The sequence below is a fragment of the Erinaceus europaeus genome, chromosome 9, assembly GCF_950295315.1.
Source record: "Erinaceus europaeus chromosome 9, mEriEur2.1, whole genome shotgun sequence".
In the NCBI taxonomy this organism is placed as follows: Eukaryota; Metazoa; Chordata; class Mammalia; order Eulipotyphla; family Erinaceidae; genus Erinaceus; species Erinaceus europaeus.
This window is the reverse complement of record NC_080170.1, coordinates 107,967,881-107,991,651: the sequence shown is the minus strand read 5'-3', so window position 1 is coordinate 107,991,651 and position 23,771 is coordinate 107,967,881. Positions and strand designations below refer to the sequence as shown.

General features: G+C 38.8%; 1 protein-coding gene across 1 annotated transcript in view; it reads right to left on the bottom strand.

Moving 5' to 3' along the window:
• The window catches only part of P3H2 (prolyl 3-hydroxylase 2), a 182,973-nt gene that overhangs the window by 27,218 nt on the left and 131,984 nt on the right, over nucleotides 1-23,771 (bottom strand). The window contains exons 4-11 of the mRNA XM_007525663.3: nucleotides 19,061-19,192; nucleotides 16,833-16,975; nucleotides 16,149-16,238; nucleotides 12,608-12,648; nucleotides 9,978-10,072; nucleotides 3,127-3,254; nucleotides 2,058-2,153; nucleotides 806-956 (exon numbers count right to left, since the gene is read on the bottom strand). Of these exons, the coding sequence (XP_007525725.1) occupies nucleotides 806-956; nucleotides 2,058-2,153; nucleotides 3,127-3,254; nucleotides 9,978-10,072; nucleotides 12,608-12,648; nucleotides 16,149-16,238; nucleotides 16,833-16,975; nucleotides 19,061-19,192 (876 nt within the window). The remainder of the gene's footprint in view (nucleotides 1-805; nucleotides 957-2,057; nucleotides 2,154-3,126; nucleotides 3,255-9,977; nucleotides 10,073-12,607; nucleotides 12,649-16,148; nucleotides 16,239-16,832; nucleotides 16,976-19,060; nucleotides 19,193-23,771) is intronic.

Sequence of the window (23,771 nt, the reverse complement as noted above, 5' to 3'; positions counted from 1 at the left end):
TGTCCAACAATCCTCTCACCTTCTATACTTCTCCTCTATAAATGTGGGCATACCTAACATACCTATAGTAACTGTAATTTGCAAACTGAGAAATACTGGAATAAGAACTATTTGGGGAACTCGTAAGGACTTCGATGATGTTATAAAACTGGTTCCCTAAAAAGTGAAACAGAAAAACATCTCTTTGCTATGTGACTGAAACGAGGAGAACAAATTTGAAAAGAAAAATAGGCAGAATGACTGTTTTTAGGAAACCATAAAGTAGAAAAAAGAGGAAAGACGGGGTCGGGCAATAATGCAGTAGGTTGAGCACACATGGCACGAAGTGCAAGGACCGGTGTAAGAATCCCGGTTTGAGCCCCCAGCTCCCCACCTGCAGGGGTGGTCGCCTCAGAGGTAATGAAGCAGGTCTGCAGGTGTTTCTCTCTCCCCACTCTATGTCTCCCCTCCTCTCTCCATTTCTCTCTGTCCTATCCAACAACAACAGCAATGGCAACAATAACAATAAGGACAACAACAAGGGCAACAAAAATAGGAAAAAATGAAATATGGCCTCCAGGAGCAGTGGATTCGTTGTGCAGGCAGTAACTCTGGAGGCAAAAAAAAAAAAAAAGCAGTTTCCCCCTTGCTAAAAAAAAAAAGGAGGAAAGAAATATAAGAGCAAGTTTTTTAGTTGATTTGTTCTAGACATGTAGAATTCTAAGCCTAATGTTAGCCTAAAATGTAAGTGAGCTTTGTTTCACATTGTTTTTGTCCTCCTGTCACCGCGAGGAGAAGGAAACAAGTTCAGACTCTGGAATCTCACCAGACAGGGCTGTTCGACAGACCATGTGTGTATAGGAAAAATACAGGGTTGAGTTCAGCTTGAAATAGGATTCTACAATCTTTCGAGCCTTCTCACTGATGTCATAAAACAGACGGGCACTCTTCAGTGGGACTCGGCCCTCGTAGCCAAACTGGAAGTGAAAAAAAGAAAAGAAAAAGAAAAAAAAGAACATCAGAAACCATAGGAGAATTTAAGAAAAACAGACTCCAGGCAATTTCTATTAAGCTAACAGAATGTTTATTTCCACAATGTAACTGGTACAACCCCACATGGTTAGTGGATTTCAGTTAAGAAAACAAGCCATCCAAGTCTGCCTTCTTACTCAGACACGGGGCTGGGTGATCACTACTGTTACTTCTTTCCAACACTCTCCTCATTCCACTCTAACACCACTTCTTAAAGTAACTACCAGTTTGGGTGTTTCTTTTTTAATTGTTATTTTCTTTATCTTATTTATTGGATAGAAATAGCCATAAATTGAAAGGGAAGGGGGTGATAGAGAGGGAGAGAGGCAGAGAGACACCTGCAGCTCTGCTTCACCACTCGTAAAGCTCTTCCCAATCAGCTGGGGACAGGGGTCTCAAACTTGGGTCCTTGCATATTGTAACTTGTGCTCTCAGCAAAGTGAGGCACTAAATTAGTTTTTTTTTAATTTTTTATTTGTTTTTGTTTTTTTCCTCCAGGGTTATGGCGGGGATTCAGTGCCTCCACTAGGAATCCAGTGGCCCTTGTGATCATTTTTCCCATTTTACTGTATAGGAAAGAGAGAAATTGAGAGAGGGGCGGATAGAGAGGGCAAGAGAAAGATGGACACGTGCAGACCTGCTTCACTGCTTGTGAGGTGACCTCTGCCTTAGGTGGGGGAACCAGGGACTCGAACCTAGATCCTTGAGCTCATCTTTGTGCTTCATCCAATGTGTACTTAACCTGGTGCTCAACTGCCCCACCCAATTTAGGTGTGTTTTTACCATTAGACCACAAACTTCTTGAATATAAATGATATTATTTATCTGAAAAATATTAAGAAATATAATTTGATAAATCAATGACTGGTGTAATGAAGAAATGCTAAAATAATAATAATAATGCAAGTGCCATTTCCTGCTTGCTTCCTTCAGCTCTTTGACCAGGTCTATATAGAGTCTGAATTCTTCTCTTTTTGCACCTGCCCTTCAGAGAAGGTCATGGCTTGATACTTAGGACCCCAATCCAAAAGGAAGTAAGGTTTTACTTTGAGGGCTTTCAGGACAGTTGCTCCTTCAAACTTTTCATTGGGTGTGTGTGGTGAAGTTTTTCCTCTGTACCCATCACCAACAAGCATGATTCCCTGGAAGCAAAATAGAGAAAAATGTTGTATTAATGATGGTGGTAATTTCACCAGGTCTCCCTGCTTTTCTATTATGACTGACAAATATCTGAGAAACAAAGTCAGTCTCCAGAGGCCAGGCAGTGGCACACAGGTTAAGGGCACATAGTACCAAGCATAAGAACCAGCACAAGGAATCCGGTTCGAACTTCTAGCTCCTCACCTACAGTGAGGTTGCTTCACAAGTGGTGAAGCAGGTCTGTAGGTGTCTATCTTTCTATCTCCCCCTCCTCTCTTAATTTCTCTGTCTCCTATACAATAAAATGGAGCAGAGGATCCATAGCAGGCACTGAGCCCCAGACATAACCCTGGAGGCAAATAAATAAATAAATAAATAAATAAATAAATAAATAAATAAATAAATAGTCTTCAGAGTCATCCCCATTTATTTTTGCATCCTGGTATAATACATTCTTCCAAATAAAAATACTTTTTCACTTTCACGCTATCCCTCTACCCTGTCATTAAAAATACTACCACAGTTTTCCCCCAGATATATGTAAAGCATAAATAATATATTGGTTAATTATCTATTAAAATAAAGGTTTCCTCCCCACCTGAGGGGAGTTGCTTCACAGGCGGTGAAGCAGGTCTGCAGGTGTCTATCTTTCTCTCCCCCTCTCTGTCTTCCTCTCCTATGTCAATTTCTCTCTGTCCTATCCAATGATGATATCAATAACAACAACAATAAAAACAATAAGGGCAACAAAAAGGAATACATATTTTTAAAAAAAAAACCTCTAAAATAAAGGTTTCTTTTTTTCTCAGTGATTTTCTATGGGGGTGTTGTCTTGTGAATTAAGCCTCAAGCTATTCTAGAACCCCTAGCCATGTTCAGCATCCAGCAATAAGTATCCTGACCAAAAGCATTATAATTGCAGGCCCTGTTCCTTGTCTCCAAGTGAAATCAGGACCAAAGCATTTCCAGGCTCACACTGGCCACACTGTGGAGCTCGCGGCACTGTTCCTCAGAGAGGACGTTGTCCAAGAGAACCCTCTGAGTCCCATTCAGCTGCTCCGAGTTGTAGACAAATGTGATGTTCTCATAAAGCAGAGGGCCCCCTGAAAGCACAGAGCACATTGTTTTCTGTAACTTTTATGCCCAAGGGGAAAGAACAGGACATGCAACAGTGTCCAATGTGCAGTTCTGGAATCAGATATCTTACATGTACTTATAAGACCATGATCTCTAGCTTAGTACTGCATAGTTTTCAGTTAAAGCAAAAGTCCCTTAAGGAGATCCACTACTGATAAACTATTTACCCCACAATTTTGATTCTATATTTACAACCAAATCAAAACTATGAGTACAGAGTTTAACTTGTAATGCTGAACATTACAAATGTATAAATTACAAGAATAAAAAAGGGAGACCAAAAGAAAAGGGAGGTTATAATCCAATTAACTTTAAATGAACACTATTTAAATTTTTTATTATCTTTATTTATTTATTGGATAGAGACAGCCATAAATCAAGTGGAAAGGGGGGATATAGAGGGAGAGAGACAGCGAAATATCTGCAGCCTTGTTTCACCACTCACAAAGCTTTCCCCTTGCAGGTGGGGAAAGGGGCTGAAGCCTAGGTCCTTGCACATTGTAACAAGTATGTTCAGCCAGGTGTGCCACCACCCGGCCCCCTAAATGAACAGTTTTAATGAAACGACTAATGAGTTTTTGTGGGAGGAAACCAAACATCTACATTCCTTGTGAATATTATTCTATCGATGTGGCTCAGAGTCTTTTTGAATAAGATTCTTTTTAATATTTCTGGTGTGTGCTGATGCATCCTACTATGACTTTTTTCTGCTGAAACTACGAGTAAATCTTAGTGAACAATGATGAAATCTTGCTTTCATCTGACTCCCATACACTACCTATAAGTTTGTTCTACTTCATTCTTTGTTAGTCTTCGAAACTAAAGTATTAAGTGGTACCAATGTAACGATAATTGTACTCAAAAAACTGATATCTGAAATCCCATAAAATGCTTTGTTGTAAGACGGCTATTCCATGATGCATCAGTTGCCCCTTAGGACCTAGGTTGGGGGTGAGTATGAACACATATGCCTTATGAAAACATAAGCAGACATATGTCTTGGAGAGGGGAGAAATTATTTTTTTAATTGCCATAATATTGTGAAATCTAAAATTCCTAAAATCCAAAATTAAATCTGTGAACATGTCCATGAGCTCCAGTTTCTTTGGGATGGATAAAGAAATTAATTTTTAATTAATAAGAATGCTTCTTACATTTTATTTTGCAGATAACTTTTTGATGAAAAAAAAATTTTTTTGACAAAGTGTATCTAGCAAGTACCTGGTTAATAAAATTCAGAGGGCCTTGGCAGTGGTGCACCCAGTTGAGTGCGTGTGTTATGCAAGACTCCAGCTGGAACATCCACTCTCCACCTGCAGCAGGGAAGCTTCAGGAGGTCAGTCATGAAGCAGTACTGCAGGTGTTAATCTCTCTCTCACCTTTTTTTAAAAATATTTATTTATTTTCCCTTTTGTTGCCCTTTTTTAAATTGTTGTTGTAGTTATTATTGTTGTTATTGATGTCATCATTGTTGGATAGGGCAGAGAGAAATGGAGAGAGGAAGGAATAAGGATAAGGATCCAGCCCCGCCCCCCCACCTGCAGACATGCTTCATAGCTTGTGAAGCTACAGGTGGGGGGGCGGGGCTGGATCCTTATGCCAGCCCTTGCACTTCGTGCCACATGCACTTAACCCGCTGCATTACCATCCACTCCCTTCCTTTTTTTTTTTAAATCTCCCCCATTACCTCTCAATTTCCCTCTGTCCTATCTAATTAAAAAAAATGATAAGATGGCCACTGGGAGCTGTAGATTCATTATGCTTGCACCAAACCACAGTGATAACTCTGGTGGCAAGAAAAGATTGATAAAATAAAAATTAAAAGAATTTCATGGAAGTTTTATATGTTTGCAGGCATTATGAGTAAACTAAGAATCCCTAGGCTATGAAGCAGTTCTCCACTTCATCTACTTGTATTTTTTTCATATATATATATATATATATATATATATATATATAAACATAAATTGAAAGGGAAGGGGGAGATAGAGATGGAGAGACAAAGAGAGAGACTAGCTGTATTATTTCACTTTTTGTGAAGCACCCCCCCTGCAAGTGGGGACCAGAAACTTGAATCCATTTTCTTATGGTTACATATGTGCTCTGTCAGCTGCACCACTGCACAGGCCCTAGTTCTCAACTTTGATTGACCACAGTTGTTCTCTTCCTTCTTATGAAGACTCTGAAGTGGCCCCTGATTATTATCACTGCCTCCTAGAATTAACACTCTTGTGTAATCAGCTTCCTTCAAGTACAGGTAGAGCCTTGAACTTGCTTTCTGACCACCAAAATAGAGCAAACGTGATGATATGCCCTTCTTTGTTTTCATTTCATAGAACTGTCATTTCTACCTTGCTTGTGGGAACAATACTCAAATATTCTGTCTTGTTGATTTGCACAGGCTGACAAAGCAACTGGCTTTTTCAGAAGGGCACATATGGCAGTGTTCGAAAGGAATCTTTCAGCTAGTCCAACTAGAAACTGAGAGTCAAGTCAAGTAAGTCTAGGAAAAAAAATTCTATTTTCTGAGTTTGGAAGATCATTGTTGTGGCACAGTTCATGAATAGGACTTTGGGACTTAGTAAGCATACTGCTGGGGCTGACTATGAGAACATAACTAACATATGGCTGACATCAAGCTGACCAACCTATGTAAGCCATGTGATTTAACTTCCAAGCCACTGGAAGCCTGGCCTCCCTCTTCCTCACCTGCAGGGGGAAAGCTTCACAAGTGCTGAAGCAGGTCTGTGGGTGTCTCTTTGTTTCTCTCCCTCTCTATCTCCTCACCTCTCAATTTCTTTCTGTCTCAATCCAATAATAAATAAATAAATAAATATTTAAAAATATTAAACATTGGGAGCCGGATGGTAGCTCCAGGTGCAGCCCATATAGTGTGAAGCACAAGGACTGGCACAAGGATCCAGGTTCAAGCCCCCAGGTCCCCACCTGCAGTGGGTTTGTTTTGCAAGTGGTAAAGCCAGTCTTCAGGTGTCTATCTCACTTCCCCCTCTGCCTTCCCCTCCTCTCTCAATTTCTATCTGTCCTATTAAACAACAATAACAGCAACGACAATAATGAAGAAAAATGGCCTCCAGGAGTGGTGGATTTGTGGTGTAGGCACTGAGCCCCAGCAATAACCCTGGAGGCAATAATAATAATAACAACAATATAAAACAAAAAAGAGAATAAAGAAAATTCCTCCAAACATCCTCATACATAAAATACAACAGATAAAAAGCAGTAAACACCATAGTCTTAAAAACTTAAACCTTAGCAGGTTTAAGCAGAATTTGTACTAGTTAGCCTTTCACATAGCTACTAACGTTATCACCACCAAATACAAAGTTTTATACTAAGATTTCCCACAAATATATTTAAAACAAAACAAAACAAAACAAAAAACTACCCACTGACTAACCAAGAGGAAAAGAAAAGAGAAAAAGAAACCTTGTCATTCACAAAAATGCAATCTACCAGCCTAAAAATGACTAGTAGCAGACAAGACAGAGAAAAACAGTAAAATAAAAATAAAATTGTGGTCCAAAAAGTTGTGGTTTCTGAGGCCTGATTTGATGTTTCAGCCAACATTTAACCACAGCCCAAGGAGACTTCCTTAAACAACTTAATTCTTCTCTCATTCATAAAGTATGTGCTTTGACCCTCTAGTTGTAATAAAGAATAATCATCTATGAAAATGTTCCTTTATGACTGCTGCCTGAGGCTCAGGACAGGAAGAATCACAAAGCCATAAACTTCCCAAGTTCATAGAAGTCACAGCAACGGTTATGTAGACTCAAAATCCTTATGTGAACACAACCCTTTATAAGTTACACAAGATTACAAGATTTTCATATTCAGCTTATCAAAAGAGTTAATTAAAAGGTATTAAAGTAAAAGGTATTAACTTTTTCTTTTCTTTTCTTCCCTTTCTTCCTCTCTCCCTCTCTTTCTTCCTTTCTCTTTCTTTCTCTCTCACTTTCTTTCTTTCTCTCTTTCTCCCTTCCTTTTTTCCTCTTTTTCTTTCTCTCTTTCTTTCTCTCTCTTTCTCTCTCTCTCTTTCTTCCTTCCTTTTTTCCTTTCTTTCTCTTTCTTCTCTCTTTCTTTCCCTTTCTTTCTTTCTTTCTTTCTTTCTTTCTTTCTTTCTTTCTTTCTTTCTTTCTTTTCATAAGACCCAGAAAGAGTCTCTAGTTCTCCATCACTACAGGATATAAGATACTAAGATGGTCCTGGAAATTAGGCTTCCTGATTCCAAGTTCAGTGCTACCTCTACTCTGTCCTCACTGACTCTGGAACTATTATTAATCAGGAATTTTGGAAAGACTAGTTTGTGAATGTGAATGGATATTAAATTTTTTAAAGTAATATGACATGCATACTCCAAGGGATGGGGTCATACTGAGAAATAGCCCAAGTTCATGTCTATCTTAATGCCTGGAAAACTTCCAATATGAATATTACTAAATACTATTAGGGAACCAGAATGGATAACAGTCTATTTTCAAAAGATGAGACAAACTAAAATATGCTGTACTCTGACATCTGCATTCATCTAGACTAAGGTGGGCAAGTGCTTTCTGGTTGAGAACTTTGCCTCAGTCTTCCACTGTTATTGGTTTAGACTCATTTAGATCCTTACTGACTGCACCAAGACTTTTCTAGAGGATTCCCAGGGAACGTAATATCCACAAGCCAATTCAACTAAGAAAATTGTGCAGACATAGTAGAATTTGCTAGTACAGTCAACCATGATCTTTGTACATAGTGTGTAGTCTGTTTTAGTCTCCCCTTCAGAGTCTCTAATAGCCCAGACAAAAAGAAAGAGAAAGAAAGAAAGAAAGAAAGAAAGAAAGAAAGAAAGAAAGAAAGAAAGAAAGAAAGAGTATGAAATTTGGCTACTTTACTGCAAAGTACTGGCTTATTGGCATTCACTTCCTGGGTGATTTCAGCATGAACTCTGGATGACCATGAATCTCTCTGGCACTGGTGAAACAATTTCAGCTTTGTGGCCACAAACTGAGGTCTAGGTCAGATTAGATGAGCATATCATCCTGTTTACTGCCTCAAAATGATTTGGAATCTAAGGAAGGAAAGGGCTGGGTAATGTGAGAGTTAGAGAGCCAGAAGTTTTCAAATGAGTAAAAGGAATGTGCTGACAACTTTTCTTGCTAGATGAAATAATACTGTACTTTTAATCCACGAAGGTTTTTGAAAGTGTCCTATGTTGCTATCATTTAATCAATAGAAATTATATCTTAGATACCTAGATTATTATTAATTTTTGTAATCACCAGGAATTCACTGCTCTGGGTCAACTTTTTCAGGCAGAGGAAGAGAGAGAGAGAGAGAGAGAGAGAGAGATGGAGACCATAATACCAAAGCTTTCACCATGTGGTTAGGAATAGGATCAAACCTGGGTCAAGCATATTAAAAGTCAGGTACATTATCCAGGTGAGCTATTTTGATGTTCTGATCACCTAGACAAGTCCGAGTTGGGTTTGAAAAAAAAAAGGGGGGGGGCCAGCAGTGGTGTACCTGGTTAAACACACACATTACAATGCACAATGACCTGGGTTCAAGCTCTTGGTCCCCAGTTGCAGAAGGGGAACTTTACAAGGGATGAAGCAGGGTCACAAGTGTCTCTCTGCCTTTCCCCCCTCTACCTCCCTTTCCTTTCTCCTTTCTCAATTTCTCTCTGTCTATATCCAATAAATAAATCAATAAATATTTAAAATAAATAAACTTTTTAAAAAAGAATGCTTCTTTCTACAAATTTCAAGAAATAAATGAGAACATTGGAATTGGGATTCAAAATGTGGGTTCAAATGCTTACTTAACCTATAATGAGATGTGAGATTCTGGACACATTATTATATCTCTTAAGACTCAAATTTCATGCTTGTGAAGTGGGGATTCTTATGAGATGCCACAAGTATTAAACTGAATTGCCTATAAACGTAACTCAGAAAAATAATTATAGAAGTAGTAGCTTTGTCATTGTTAAGTATTAGTACTGTTGTCCTTATTACTGCTAATAGTTTATTAGTGGTTCAATTTAAAGGCTATTTTTGCTAACACTTGAACTATGATTTCACTAATTTTAATCTGATATAGATAAGCACAGAATATCTTGCTTTCTTTGTCTGTGTGTCCTTTGTCCCATTTGTTTTGCCACTACAATAGTTCCTTCCATATCTTTATCAATTAAACCTGATTTCTACAAATCTCTTCAAGCCCTGCTCAGATGCATGTGCTCCTAGCAGTGTAGGATACCTAATCAAATAACTCTTGTAATTTGTTTCTCCAAGTTCTTCTGTATAGTCTACTCCACATTATCCAGCAGCCATTCACTCACTAAATGACAAAAGGAAGCCAGACCACCTTTGCAGACATTGGGTACTGAACTAAGCATGGTGACATCCAGAATGTCTCTGCTCTCTCACAGGCTCCCTGTGAGAGGCAGATGACAAAATGAATTTGAAACATCTTTGTTGGAAACCAAAGGCAATGTAATACAGATCTGACATGTTCTTGTTTTTAGGTCTTCCTTTTGGATTTTTCATGGGCTATAGTACCTCAGTTCCATTATTCATTTTTCAAGGAAGGTGGATTCTCTATTTCTGTTCAAAACAACTGTAGTCTAATAATTTTCCTCCCTCCTTCCCAAGAGTAAGAGTAGCACAGATACTTACCCTCTCTTAAGTCTCTTTCTATCTTGGGTAATAACTTTTTACTCATTGAGAGTCCATGAACTTCAGTTCCCTCCATGCTGACTCGAGAAAGGACCCTGTACATTTTTTTTTAAGGAGATAACAATTTCTCATTGAGTAAATTAAAAAAATACAGTACCAGGTAGTCAATAATATCTATATCATATATATTTGCTGCACATAAATCTGTCTTCCAAGATTAAATTAAGTCTCCATTAATTTCTCATGCTTCCTTAGTGTTCTTAATAGATAACTTAATTAGTCTTCGTAATAACTTAGTGTAACATTTCACTTTCTAAATTTTCTTAGTAATCCCTATTATATTTCAAGACTGGTATGTTAATCAAACCTTTTGAAACTTGAGTTTGAGTCCCAGTAGAGAAGGGGAAAAAAATCAATGTGCATTTTTATAATGATCAAAAATGCTGTATTATATATTGAACACAGTTAATCAGTGAACAATCACTGAAGTAAAATAGTTTGATGATGTAGTTAGTGATTCTTGACTATTTGAGAAAGAAAATACAATTCTGTATCAAACTTTATAGATGCACAACTGGTAAAAAGCTGCCTTTTCAATCAAATTGACTGGGTTTACAGTCAGTAATATTTATTTATATTTTCCCATACCCAGCTTTCTAGCCCTTTTTCCAGCCATGACATCATCTCCTCAGACAATAACATGGGTCCACCTGCATATCAGATGTCAGGCTCAGTCAAAAACTTATAAAGTCATGGGCCCTTTGGAATATACCTGAAATAGACATACTAGCTATTTCCAAAATGAAGACCCCAAATCTTCATCTGCAATATTCCAGCCTTCAGGTTCATAATTAGTCGACAATTTATATGGCTTTATATAGTAACTCTTTTTTCAGCCACCAGGTTCCAGATGCTAGCATGATGCCAACTTGACTTCCCTGGACAGATGACCCCACCAATGTGTCCCAGAGCCCCTCTTCACCAGAACCTGGCCCCACTAGGGAAAAAGAGAGGCAGACTGGGAGTACGGGTCGACCAGTCAATGCCCGTGTTCAGTGGGAAGGCAATTACAGAAGGCAGACCTTCCACCTTCTGTACCCCATAATGACCCTGGGTCCATATTCCCAGAGGGTTAAAGAATAGGAAAGCTATCAGTGGAGGGGATGGGATATGGAGTTCTGGTGGTGGGAATTGTACTTCTCTTATCCTATGGTCTTGTCAGTGTTTCCATTTTATAAACAAAAATTAAAAAAATAAAAATAAAAAAGCTGCCTTTTCAATATAAATAAACTGAACAAATTCAAATCTGTATATCCATTCTGGAGTCTCTTGCAGTCATTTTAATCCATGCAAAGGCTCTAGTGAAAGGCTCAAGCTTTTTAAATAACAAGAGATGGAGGGCAGGCAAGGAAGAAGCATATTATCAATACTTAATGCTAATGACTCTCCTGCTCAAGGCTCTGAGCTCCCAAATACAATCTCTAAGTTCTGCAGTGTTGTGGTGATTAAAAAAATAAAAACAAACAAAAAGAAGAAGAAAGAGAAAACAGTTGCATTTTTAATTCTCTGTGATATGATGATGCAACCCTTTTGCCTTTTAAATTTGAAACTGAGTAAGCTGGACCATCTGATCTGAAACATTTAACTTCTACATTGTGACTCACTGAATTGTTCACATGTAAAATGATCATTGACTTGTCTCATTAAAAAAATTACTTGATGACACCTAATATTTCAACTTGCAGAAAAACATCCTGAGATTTGTCTTTTAGAACAAGGTAGATAATACAATACTAACAAGAAAATTTCGTAAGTCTGTTCAATTAATTAAAAAGAGTAAATAGATTTCATTAATTTAGAATACCAGCGTGCTTTGCTCTTACAGATTACTCAATTCAACTCCTGAATCTGAAGAAAAACATAAAACCATAGAGGAAGATAAGATATTCAGGGTCACCTAGGAGGAATAGAGGGACTTGGGTCAGGATGCCAACCTGCTAACTACCCACTGAAACCTTCAAATGTCATCTCCTTTCCTATTTCATAGAGGAAATTTTGCTCCTGTGGACATTTATTTATTTTTTTGGCTAGGACAAAGAGAAATTGAAAGGGGGAGGGGAAGATAGATACCTACCAACCTGCTTTACTGCTTGTGAAATGACCCCCTTGCAAGTAGGGAGCTGGAGGCTCCAACGGGGATCCTTTCGTGAATCCTTATGCTTTATACTGTGTGGGTTTAACTCGGTACACCACGGAAAGTTTCTTATAGTAACTATAAGTCTAGGGTTTTTTTTTTGTCCCATTAAAAAGATATAGTTTGGGAGTCGGACGGTTGCGCAGTGGGTTAAGCACACTTGGCAGGAAGCGCAAGGATCCTCTTAAGGATCAGGGTTCCAGAGACCCCGGCTCCCCACCCGCAGGGGAATCGCTTCACAGGCAGTGAAGCAGGTCTGCAGGTGTCTATCTTTCTCTCCCTCTCTGTCTTTCCCTCCATTTCTCTCTGTCCTATAAACGACGACATCAATAACAACTACAACAACAACAACAAAAAAAGGGCAAGAAAAGGGAAAAATAAATATATAAAAAATTTTTAAAATAAAAAGAAGCAGTTGTGTTCTAAATAAGCTTACCGATATTCATCCTGCCGTCCTCCATATCGGATCCAATAATTCTGTTTTAAATTTAAAAAAAAAAGTGATTTGTCACTAAATCAACATTTACAGAAACAAGGTAAAATACATGCTTAAAATACTCAAAAGACCTAAAATATTGTGGGACTTGTATGCTGTATAAAAATACATTTTTTAGGGAGTCGGGCGGTAGCGCAGCCTGTTAAGCGCACATGGCGCAAAGCGCAAGGACCGGCATAAGGATCCTGGTTCAAGTCCCTGGCTCCTCACCTGCAGGGGATTCGCTTCACAGGAGGTAAAGCATGTCTGCGGGTGTCTATCTTTCTCTCCCCCTCTCTGTCTTCCCCTCCTCTCTCCATTTCTCTCTGTCCTAACAACAGTGACATCAATAACAATAATAAAAACTACACCAACAATGAAAAACAACAAGAGCAACAAAAAGAGAAAATAAATATTTAAAAAAATACATTTTAAAAATATATTTGTGAAAATGCAAGGTCAGCGATTGAGTCCAAGTTCTTATCCAAGTGCTCCATTACAAATCAATCTCCCTGAACCAATCCACTACACACTTTTTTTCAGAGTGAGACCAAGATATAGTACCCCCCCCCCACACACACACACAGGAGAAAGAAGAGCAAATAGGTAAAGGGAGAAAACAGAGTCCAAAGCACCACTTCACCTGCTACAGAGTTCCTCCTTTTTACATATATGTGGTATTAGAAGTCAGACCTAGGGGGCCAGGTGGTGGTGCACCTGGTTATAAGTGCTCACATGACAATGCGTAAGGACCCAAGTTCAAGCTCCTGGTCCCCACCTGCAGGGGGAAGGCTTCACAAGTGGTGAAGCAGGTCTGCAGGTATCTCTCTGTCTCCCTCACTACCTACCTCTCCCTGCTTAATTTCGCTCTGTCTCTACCCAATAATTAATAAATAAAATTTAAAAAGGGGGGTCAGACCTAGATTGACACATACAAGGCTATCATTGCATAGTCTATGTGTCACTTCCCTATACCGCCCTCAGCCCCCTCCCAACTATAAGTACAAGGTAAAAAAAAAAAAAAAATCCCTTAGTGCAATTTTGACAGAGACAAATGATGCACAGATGGTTAACAAACAGGGGCCATAATAATTAGCCTGCACATTTCTATACAAAAGTAATTTAGAATTTGTTGGAAGAAACTTAGCCTTCATTACATATTCCTTATGTATAAAGGATAAAACAAAGTAGGAGGTTCGGCTTGATTAATCATCTGTACAAGACCGTACAGTAAGTGAATTTTTTCTGACATCTCTTGGGTTAATGTGATTTAAAAAAATAATAATAAGTAGGGCCAGATGTAAACAAATTGCAAATGGTACATTAGAAAATAGTACATACAATACTCATCATTTTAAAAACATTCCAATAAAATATCAGATAAATATGAAAAAATGTTAGCAATTAAAACTTTTCATAAACAATTACTACAGAAATGTAGAGCTTGATACTGAGGATCAAATGTCAGGACCCTGATCCCTGTGGCATCTCAGAGTTGAGAGATAAACGTCCAATATCCTTACCAGTAAACAAAAAAAAAAAGTCTAGAGATGGACACACACATTTTCTGACGTGGGCTATATTAAGTGTGTCTGACCCCAACCAGAACGTGAAGAGAGTGCTTAGTATCAACATTCTGCATTACATCAGAGCACAGAATGAGAAATATCAAAAGAATCTTTGCAGGGGTATAAGAATTACAACAGTTAATGCTAGACCACCTTGGTATCCTCATAGAATCCTCTGGCTACATATCAGGTATTCAGTATGTCTATGTTATGCCTTTCATGGTTTCTGAGTAGTAGCAGTAGTCTTTGGCACAGTATGTAGCTAAGGCCTTTTCCCTTTGCGTCTGATGACCCAAACTACTCATTAGCTTAAGACATCCACCAGATGCCCATCAGAGAATAGAACTTTGTAACCAAAGGAAGAACATGAGAGACTACAGGTGGTCAGCACTCCTTTTGTTCTATACATAACTTCTCAGTAATTAGGAAGTTATGTATAGAACTCAGTAGTATAATTCAGTAGAGAAGTCACCAATGTATCAATAAATAACAGGCATTAAATGATTATTGCTGGGGCTAGGTGCCTATTAGTCCACTGCTTCAGTGGCCAGTTTCTTCAATTTTTTTGGATAGGACAGAGAAAAACTGAGAGGGGAGGGGATGATAGGGAGAGAGAATGCTTCAACACTTGTGAAAGGACCCCTCCTCGCCCTTGCAGGATGGAGAGTCCAGGGCTGGAGCCAGTATCCTCCTGTGGGTCCTTGAACTTCATACTGTATGTGCTTAATCCGATGCACCACTGCTCAGCCCCCGACAGATAAGAAACTGTATCCATGTGCCAACAATTGTACTGTAAGCTATTAAAGCCCCACTAAAGTGATTTGGAAAAACTTCAAAGTTTCTCATATCCTGGAATGATAGAGTTATCCTATCCCTGGGAATTAATTAAGAGGTATGGCTTAATAAACAAATGATGCATAGATAAAGATGAAAATTAATAAATAAATTTAAATTCTCAGGAGCAGAAAACAGTTTACATATTGGACATCAACTCTATAGATATACCTAAAATAATCTTGAAAGCTGTAAAAATACAGAAGGTGCTTATGTTATCTCCAACAAAACTTAGGACGGAAATCTACCACATAGTACTAGTTCTGCGTAAGTTTTATCTTCATATGGAAAACGATTAAAAGAAAACATGGAAATGAAAAAGCATAGTTTCATGTTTTACAACTATGATTTATTTTGTGCTTTTTGCAGGCTTCTTAATATTTAAATGACTAAGGGAAATGTCTGTGAGAAAATGAAAAATGGTGTACTAGAATTTAGGAAATAATCTTAAGGAATAAGCATGCTATAAAAACTATTTCTCTTCTCTGCAAATATATGTTTTTTGATTTTAGAATTCAGTAATAGGAAAATACATCAAAATTCACTAAAGTTCATCATCCATGATGAATAAATATGCCCATCCAACCCCAGTAGAGTTTTAACCACTGGAGTTATCATGGGGCCTCTGTGCCTGCATGACTTTACCACTCCTGGTAATTTTTGAAAACATTTTAAAAGTTTTACTAGATGAGAGAGAGAGAGAGAGAGAGAAAATTAGAGAGAGAAAGAGAGAGAGAGAGAATGAGAGAGAGAGAGAATGAGAGAGAGAGAGAATGAGAGAACAATTGAGAGAAAGAAGAGAGGAGAGAGAAGAGAGAAGAGAGTGTTTTAGCACCACTGTAGCACCTGTGGCACTTTCCTTCCACAGATGCTTCTGTGGTGGCCAGTGTCTGAACCCAGGTGTCAGCTCTACTTGCTGAGTCACTTCCTCCCCCCACCTCAGTTCTTCTTCTTTTCTTTCTTTCTTCTTCTTTTTTTTTTAAATGCAAGGCAGTGGGGGGAGAATCATTAAGAAAGGTGCTGAGGAATAAAATCATAAATATTAAGTAAACAGAGTAGTTCTTTTAAAAGTATATTTCTCACTTCTTCTTTATTCTCACCGGTTCAGAGTATGAAAACCCCAGGCCCTCTGCAGCTGATTTTATTAGATCTGATTCCAGTTGATGGCGCTTCACAAACATTGTCAAATCCTAGATAAAGAAAAGAAATCATATTTAAATAATACTTAGGAAATATGACACATTTGCAACTGGGGATATTTTTCATTAAATGCTAATGCAAGAACTAATGCTTAAGACTGAAAAAAAAAATCTTCCACCTCAACTGAATTTCACAAGCTAAAACAAATAATTGAGTTCAGAAGAACTGAACTTAGGACCTTTACTAAAATGTTAAATAATTTTAAGAGCTGTGATATTTTTTAAAACATTTTATTTATTTATTTATTGAGTAGAGAAAAAAGACATTGAGAAGGAATGAGTATATACATATAAATAGTAAGTAAAAACATAAATGTTAAATATATATAATGTATATATACATATACATATATATATATAGAGAGAGAGAGAGAGAAAGAGAGAGAGAGAGGGCTGCAGCATTGCTTCACTGCTTGTGATGCTTTCCCACTGCAGGTGGGGAGTGAGGGCTTGAATCTAGGTCCTTGAATATTGCAGCATGTGTGCTCAACCAGGTGTGTCACCACCTAGTCCCTACTGATCCACTTTTACTGTCTACACATCACCTAGAAAAATAAAGAGGTCTTGTCAGAACATTAGTTTTACCTCTCTGGCCTCAATGGATGCTGGGTCAATGTTTTCATCCAACAGACTCTCATAGTAATCCACATTGTCGAGGACATCTTCATCATCTGGATGGAGGAGAAGATAAGCCTTGGCACACTCTAAGGCTTTCACATATTCACCGACTGAAAAATCAAAGTTTTGTAGTATTAGAATCAGTTCAACTGGTGAAGCCAAGATGGCGGCTTGGAGACAACACCTGGTGTTAGCTCTGCAATGAAGCTGCTTTCAACCTGGGAATCTTGGCTACCAGATTACAGATTATACCATGATGCCAACCCGACTTCCTTGGGCAGAGGACCCCAGCATTTGTCTTGAAACCCAGATCTTTGTGTCCCACTAGCAAAAGAGACAGACAGGCTGGGAGTATGGATCGACCTGCCAATGCCCATATTCAGCAGAGAAGCAATTACAGAAGCCAGACCTTCACCCTTCTGCACCCCACAATGACCCCGAGTCAATACTCCCAGGGGGATAAAGAATAAAGGTAGCATCAAAGGAGGAGATTGATTAAAGAGTTCTGGGTTGGGAATTGTGTGGAAATGTACCCCTCTTATCCTACAGTTTGGTCAATATTTCCATTTTATAAATTAAAAAAAATTTTAAAAGAATCAGTTCAACCTTGCCTAGAGGATCTTAAAGGGTGATTTTAATGTTTCCTCAACAGGTGACATCAGCTTTAGTATTGATAAGAGGGAAGATTAGGTTAAGCTGAGTAAAAAAGGCAGAGATGGAAGGAGTAAGAGGAAGGGCACTATGTCAGGTATTCAGAAGGTAATGAATTTGTTCTGCCTTGTTGCTAGAGACTTTGCAGAGATTTTTAAGAGAATATAGCAAAACATATATTGGTCATAACTTGTATTATTTAATATAAGGCAAATATTTCAAGAGTGAATTCTGATTTTTTAATCTCAGTTTAACATGAGATCTAAGAATAAAATTTAGCAATGCAAGATTTATTAACTAATTTTAAGAAGTAGAACATATGATTTCTTTCAGTAAAAAAAATCAAAATTATATTAAGATTGTAATTTTGTACTTAATGGAGTGGGGAGCATCTCAAAATTTGACGATGCATTCTGCTGAATGATAGTGAAAAAACATACTCCATATGGAAATTTCCCAAACTATCAAAATTACAAATGAATAAGCCATTTGTAACAAATGTCCTGCCAGAAAACTATATCTAATTATGTGCAGATGTGAAATGATATATCTAAAATTCATTTGTTAGATGTAATAGCAAAAACTCACCAATATGAAGCCTATTGGTAAGACATAAAATCAATTATAATATAATTATATGGAAATATATAGAAAAATAATGAATAAGATATCTCTGTGTACTGATATAATTAGGTTGAAATATGTGCAATTTGCATAATTATCCATTTTAATTAGATAAATTATTATTTCTTAGGTTTAACTTATTAAAAATCTGATGTATGTTTTTAAATGAAGAAAACTGTAGTGAACAGTCTAAATAATGTATCACCTTCTGTAAATAAAAGGGGAAAATAAATAAGAATGAGTGTGTATAAAAATGTAGAAAGAATAAATAAAATCTGGATTGCAGGGGATGAAATTGTGTGGTGGAGAGAGTATTTTGTGATATCTGGTCTTTGAACTTGTGGATATATTATCTTTTAAAATTGAATAAGGGAATTTTTTTAAATATTTACTTATTCCCTCTTTGTTGCCCTTGTTGTTTTATTGTTGTAGTTATTATTGTTGTTATTGATGTAGTCGTTGTTGGATAGGACAGAGAGAAATGGAGAGAGGAGGGGAAGACAGGGGGAGAGAAAGATAGACACCTGCAGACCTGCTTCACCGCCTGTGAAGTGACCCTCCTACAGGTGGGGAGCCCGGGGCTCTAACCAGGATCCTTATACTGGTCCCTGAGCTTTGCGCCACTTGTGCATAACCTGCTGTGCTACCGCCTGACTCCCTGAATAACGGAATTTAAAAATCACATAAAGTGTCAATTGAATATCACTTCCCAGATATTATAACATCTGTCCAAGTTTAGTTTCATCCTTTACAGTTCTTTTCCTGAACTCCCCGTGATGTGAGATGAGAAAGTGCATGTATCCCTGCCTCTTCAATGGTAAACAGAGGCAAGCAGAAGGTATAAATGAGAAGATGCCATATCTATAATGATAAGCAACACTTCCTGCCTCCAAGGGTTTCAGGGATGATGCACGCTTTACCTCGGTAGTAGGCAAACTGTAGATAGTCATAATGCAAGGGAAGAAAATTCTCAATTGGTGAGAGGCGGCCAGGACGGGTAGCAAGTTCTCTCACACATTCATGCTGACAAATCAACACCTGCATGTAGTGATCTGGAAGACAAAAGGAGTCCCTCCAGTCAACCTGCTATCAGATGTCAAAGTCAGAGTTACAGTTATACTTGAACACACTCTGAGAGCAAACTTATTACTATCCACATTTTCTGACCAGCAGACTTTTTGCAAAGAAAGTAAAGGGACTGGCCAAGAACCTCTAGTCAGTCAGTGATCATTAATCAGAGCAATCAACAGTTGATTGCAAATTTCCAGAGACTTAGTACACAATACTGTGCTCTTCTTTTCCTGTGTCTCCTTTTTTCTGAATCTTCTGAAAATGACAGGCTGCTTCACCCCACCCCCTTCCAACTAAGTAGCTGAAAGTCTTACTTAACAACTAAGGAAACACTATTGATACTTTAGAAGGCCTGAGTATCCAAGAGTCAAGATTCGAGGTTCACACTGTATTAATAATCGGTAGTGAGAAAAAAATGAATTGCCCTGTACAGGGCAGGGAGTTCACACAGAGAAGTCAAGCATAAATGCAATTTTCCTTTATTAATATTTTGAAATACCATTTTCTTTTTAAAATTTTTTTATATTTATTTATTCCCTTTTATTGTCCCTGTTGTTTTACCGTTGTTGTTGGATAGGACAGAGAGAAATGGAGAGAGGAGGGAAGACAGAGGGAGAGAGAAAGACAGACACCTGCAGACCCGCTTCACTGCCTGCAAAGCAACTCCCCTGCAGGTGGGGAGCCAGCCGGGGCTCGAACCTAGACCCTTTCGCTGGTCCTTGCGCTCTGTACCACGTGCGCTCAACCCTCTGCACCACCGCTGGACTCCCTAAATAGCATTTTCCAAATGGAGGATAAGTGCAAAATTCCTTTACTATCCTTAAACAGAAAACTTACTTTTACCCAGTAACACCATCCCAGTACTCAGCTATTGTAAATGCTAATACTGCAGGGTTGGTTAAAAAAAAAAAAAAGGAAGAAAGCAAAAATTCAATGATACAAATGAACATTTGTCACTTTCTCTTTGTTCCCCTTTCTGTTATTGTGTCAGTCTTCTTGCTTGCAAACAGGGTCATGCAGTTAGGGCTTTTCCTGTTCTCTGTATCTTCAGTTCTATTCCATCAAAGACTGAACTGAAGAAAATGAAGTGAGTAATAATCCAGACAAGAAAATACTTCCTGTATATTGGCTAATTTTGATTGTTACAGTGAAAGTGGAGGTACAGGGGTCTTTTCAAGAAAAAAAAATTGCTCATTCATGATGGTGCTAACCAGGTTTTCCTCAAAGTAATAGATATATAAATTAATTTGCCACAACTAACACATCAAAAGGTTTTCTGGTAGGGACCTAGAGTTTGAACCTTAGTGACCTTGCAGAAGGACCCCCAAAAAAGGAACAAACACACATTTTCTGGTCCTTAGAGGTGTGTGCCAGCTCTTTGGATAAGTCAATGCAATATAACAGAGCTAGCAAAGTAGCTCACCTAGACAGTACACTTGCTTTGCCAAGTGTGTGACTCAGGTTTGAGACTAGTTTCTAAAACAGTGGAGGAAACTTCAGTATTATGGCATATTTTCCTCTCTCTGTATCAGATCTCTATCTGAAAAAGTCAAAGCATAGTAGTAAAACCCTACTACACACACGCACACACTCTCACACACTTGCACATGCACACAATCTTATCGATAGAATCTAATAGAATCCCTATAATCTATTGGTTCTTTTAATAATATATTTTATTATTTTTTAATATTTACTCCTTTTTGTTGCCCTTGTTTTATTGTTGTAGTTATTATTGTTATTGATGTCGTCATTGTTAGATAGGACAGAGAGAAATGGAGAGAGGAGGGGAAGACAGAGAGGGGGAGAGAAAGATAGACACCTGCAGACCTGCCTCACCACCTGTGAAGTGACTCCCCTGCAGGTGGGGAGCAGGAGGCTCCAACCAGAATCCTTAAGCCAGTTCTTGCGCTTTGCACCAAGTGCACTTAACCTGCTGTGCTACTGCCCGACTCCCCTATTGGTTCTTAAATTCAGCTGTGGAACATGAGTATATAAATGAGCTCTGTTTATATGATTAGCACATTAGAAACAATCAGCTCTTACATAAATAAAAAACGGGGGGGGGTGTCCAGCAGTAGCACAGCGGGTTAAGTGAAAGTGGCCCAAAGTGCAAGGACTGTTGTAAGGATCCTGATTCGAGCCTCTGGCTCCCCACCTGCAGGGGGAGTCGCTTCACAAGCAGTGAAGCAGGCCTGCAGGTGTCTTTCTCTCCTCCTCTCTGTCTTCCCCTCCTCTCTTGATTTCTCTCTGTTTTATCCAACAACAACAACATCAATGGCAACAATAACAATAACGACAACAACAACAAGCGCATCAAAATGAGAAAACAAAATGGCCTCCAGGAGCAGTGGATTCATAGTGTAGGCACCGAGCCCTGTCAATAACCCTGGAGGCAACAAAAATGCACAAACAAAAACAAAATCAAGCAAACAAACAGTCCTCAGCTGTGTTCTCCTAGTTGAGTAACCACTTGTATGCTCGCTCCTTTACCTTCTCTTATACATTACAAGTGAAAAGGAAAAGTGGGATGATATAGCTGCAAAGAACCAAAAAAACAAACAAAAATCTGAATGAAAATTTTATTCAAGGAGAGGCATAAAAAGCCAATAGGAATGTCAAAATAATATCATTTAGGGCCTCAATGTTTGACTAGTTATAAAGAACTGCATACAGAAAATGTTTCCTCATTGTTAGCATTCTCCTAAATCTAAAATACCAACAATCTGGAATTCTAAATATAGTATGTATTTTAAAAGCTAGCTTAACTCCTAATTTAGGATACTTGATACTTGAGAAGCAACATGGACCAACACAGTTAAAGTTAGCAGGTCACTTTTTATAACTTGCTTACTGTCCCTTTAAATCAACTGTTAATGTTTTCAAAAAGTTTGAGTTCCAAGATATTTGTATTAGAATTCTATTTAAAAAAAAAAACTCCTTCTCATAATAAATTGGATACACTTCAACTCTCTCAAGAAACTTGCCAGGTTTTTCTAACATATAGTATGTAGTTTGGACTTGAGAAGCCATGGATTTTAAAATCACTTTCCCTTATTGGAAGTGGAAGTAAATCTAACGGTAGGTAGAATGTTAAGCAATAAACGGAATGAGGAGAACTTTTTTTTTTTTTCCGACAATGAACATGCTGTGATGATCTCCAGTTCTTCTAGCGTTTGCCCTTCTTCCGCAGCCAGTCAACAGCATCAGGTTGAGCCTGATGTAAAGTTTCGAGACCTCCTTTGAATCTGGAGAGGTGGCAGTCGTTGACTATGTGGGTCATAGTCTGTCTGTAGCCGCAGGGGCAGTTCGGGTCGTCTCTGGAACATAGCGGTGCACTGGCCATGGCCTGTTGATAGCGACTGAGGAGGGCCCAATCATAACGTGCTAGGTCAAAGCCGGGTTGACGCTTTCAGGGGTATGTGATGAGGTGTTTGTTCTTTACCTCAGCTGACTGCCAACTCTGTTTCCAAGAGTCTGGAACAGAGAAGTTCAGTGTAGGCGTAGGGGACCAGATTGGGTGACGAGACGTCAAGCGTTGGACAGGGTGGGCGAAGATATCCACGTATATTGGCAGGTCCGGTCGAGCGTAGACGTGGGAAATGAACTTAGATGATGCCGCATCCCAACAAATATCTGGCGGGGCGATGTTGCTAAGAACTGGTAGCCATGGAACCGGGGTGGAACAGATGGTTCCAGAAATTATCCTCATGGAGGAGTATAATTTGGAATCGACCCAGTGGACATGGGGGCTACGGAACCATCCTGGGGCACAGTATTCTGCAGTGGAATAGCATAATGCCAGAGATGATGATCGTAGTGTGGAGGCGCTCGTGCCCCATGAGGAACTGGCCAGTCTTGCAATGATGTTATTCCTCGTGCCCACCTTTGCTGCAGTTTTTATGAGATGTTTGTGAAATGACAGGGTGCGATCGAGAGTAACGCCAAGATAGACTGGCTGGGCTTCATGCCGGATTCTCGTATCGCCAAGCTGCACATTAAGCTCACACGAGGCCGAGGCATGGTGTAGATGGAAAACAGATGATACCGTTTTTGCAGTGCTAGGGATTAGTCACCATTTTTTACAGTAATCAGATATCAGAGACATGTCTTTCGTCAGTGTTTCCTTGAGGATGTCGAACTTGGATGCCTGAGTTGCACAGCAGATGTCATCGGCGTAGATGAACTTCCTTAAAGAAGTTTCTGGGAGGTCATTGATGTAAATATTAAATCGCATAGGAGCCAGAACAGAGCCCTGGGGGAGGCCACTTGAGACAAGTCTCCATCTACTAGACTTGTCACCCAGATACACCCGGAATCTTCTGTTTTGGAGAAGAAAAGATATAGTGTTGGCCACCCATGGAGGCAGGCATCTTGAGATCTTGACTAGGAGACCACGGTGCCATAGGCTGCTGTGAGATCAACAAAGACAGCACCCGTCTTTAAATTCTTCTGGAATCCATTTTCAATGTAAGTTGAGAGTGCCAGGGCTTGTTCGCAGATAGATCTTCCTGGGCGGAAACCAGCTTGGGCGAGTGATAGGAATTTCTCTGTAAGATG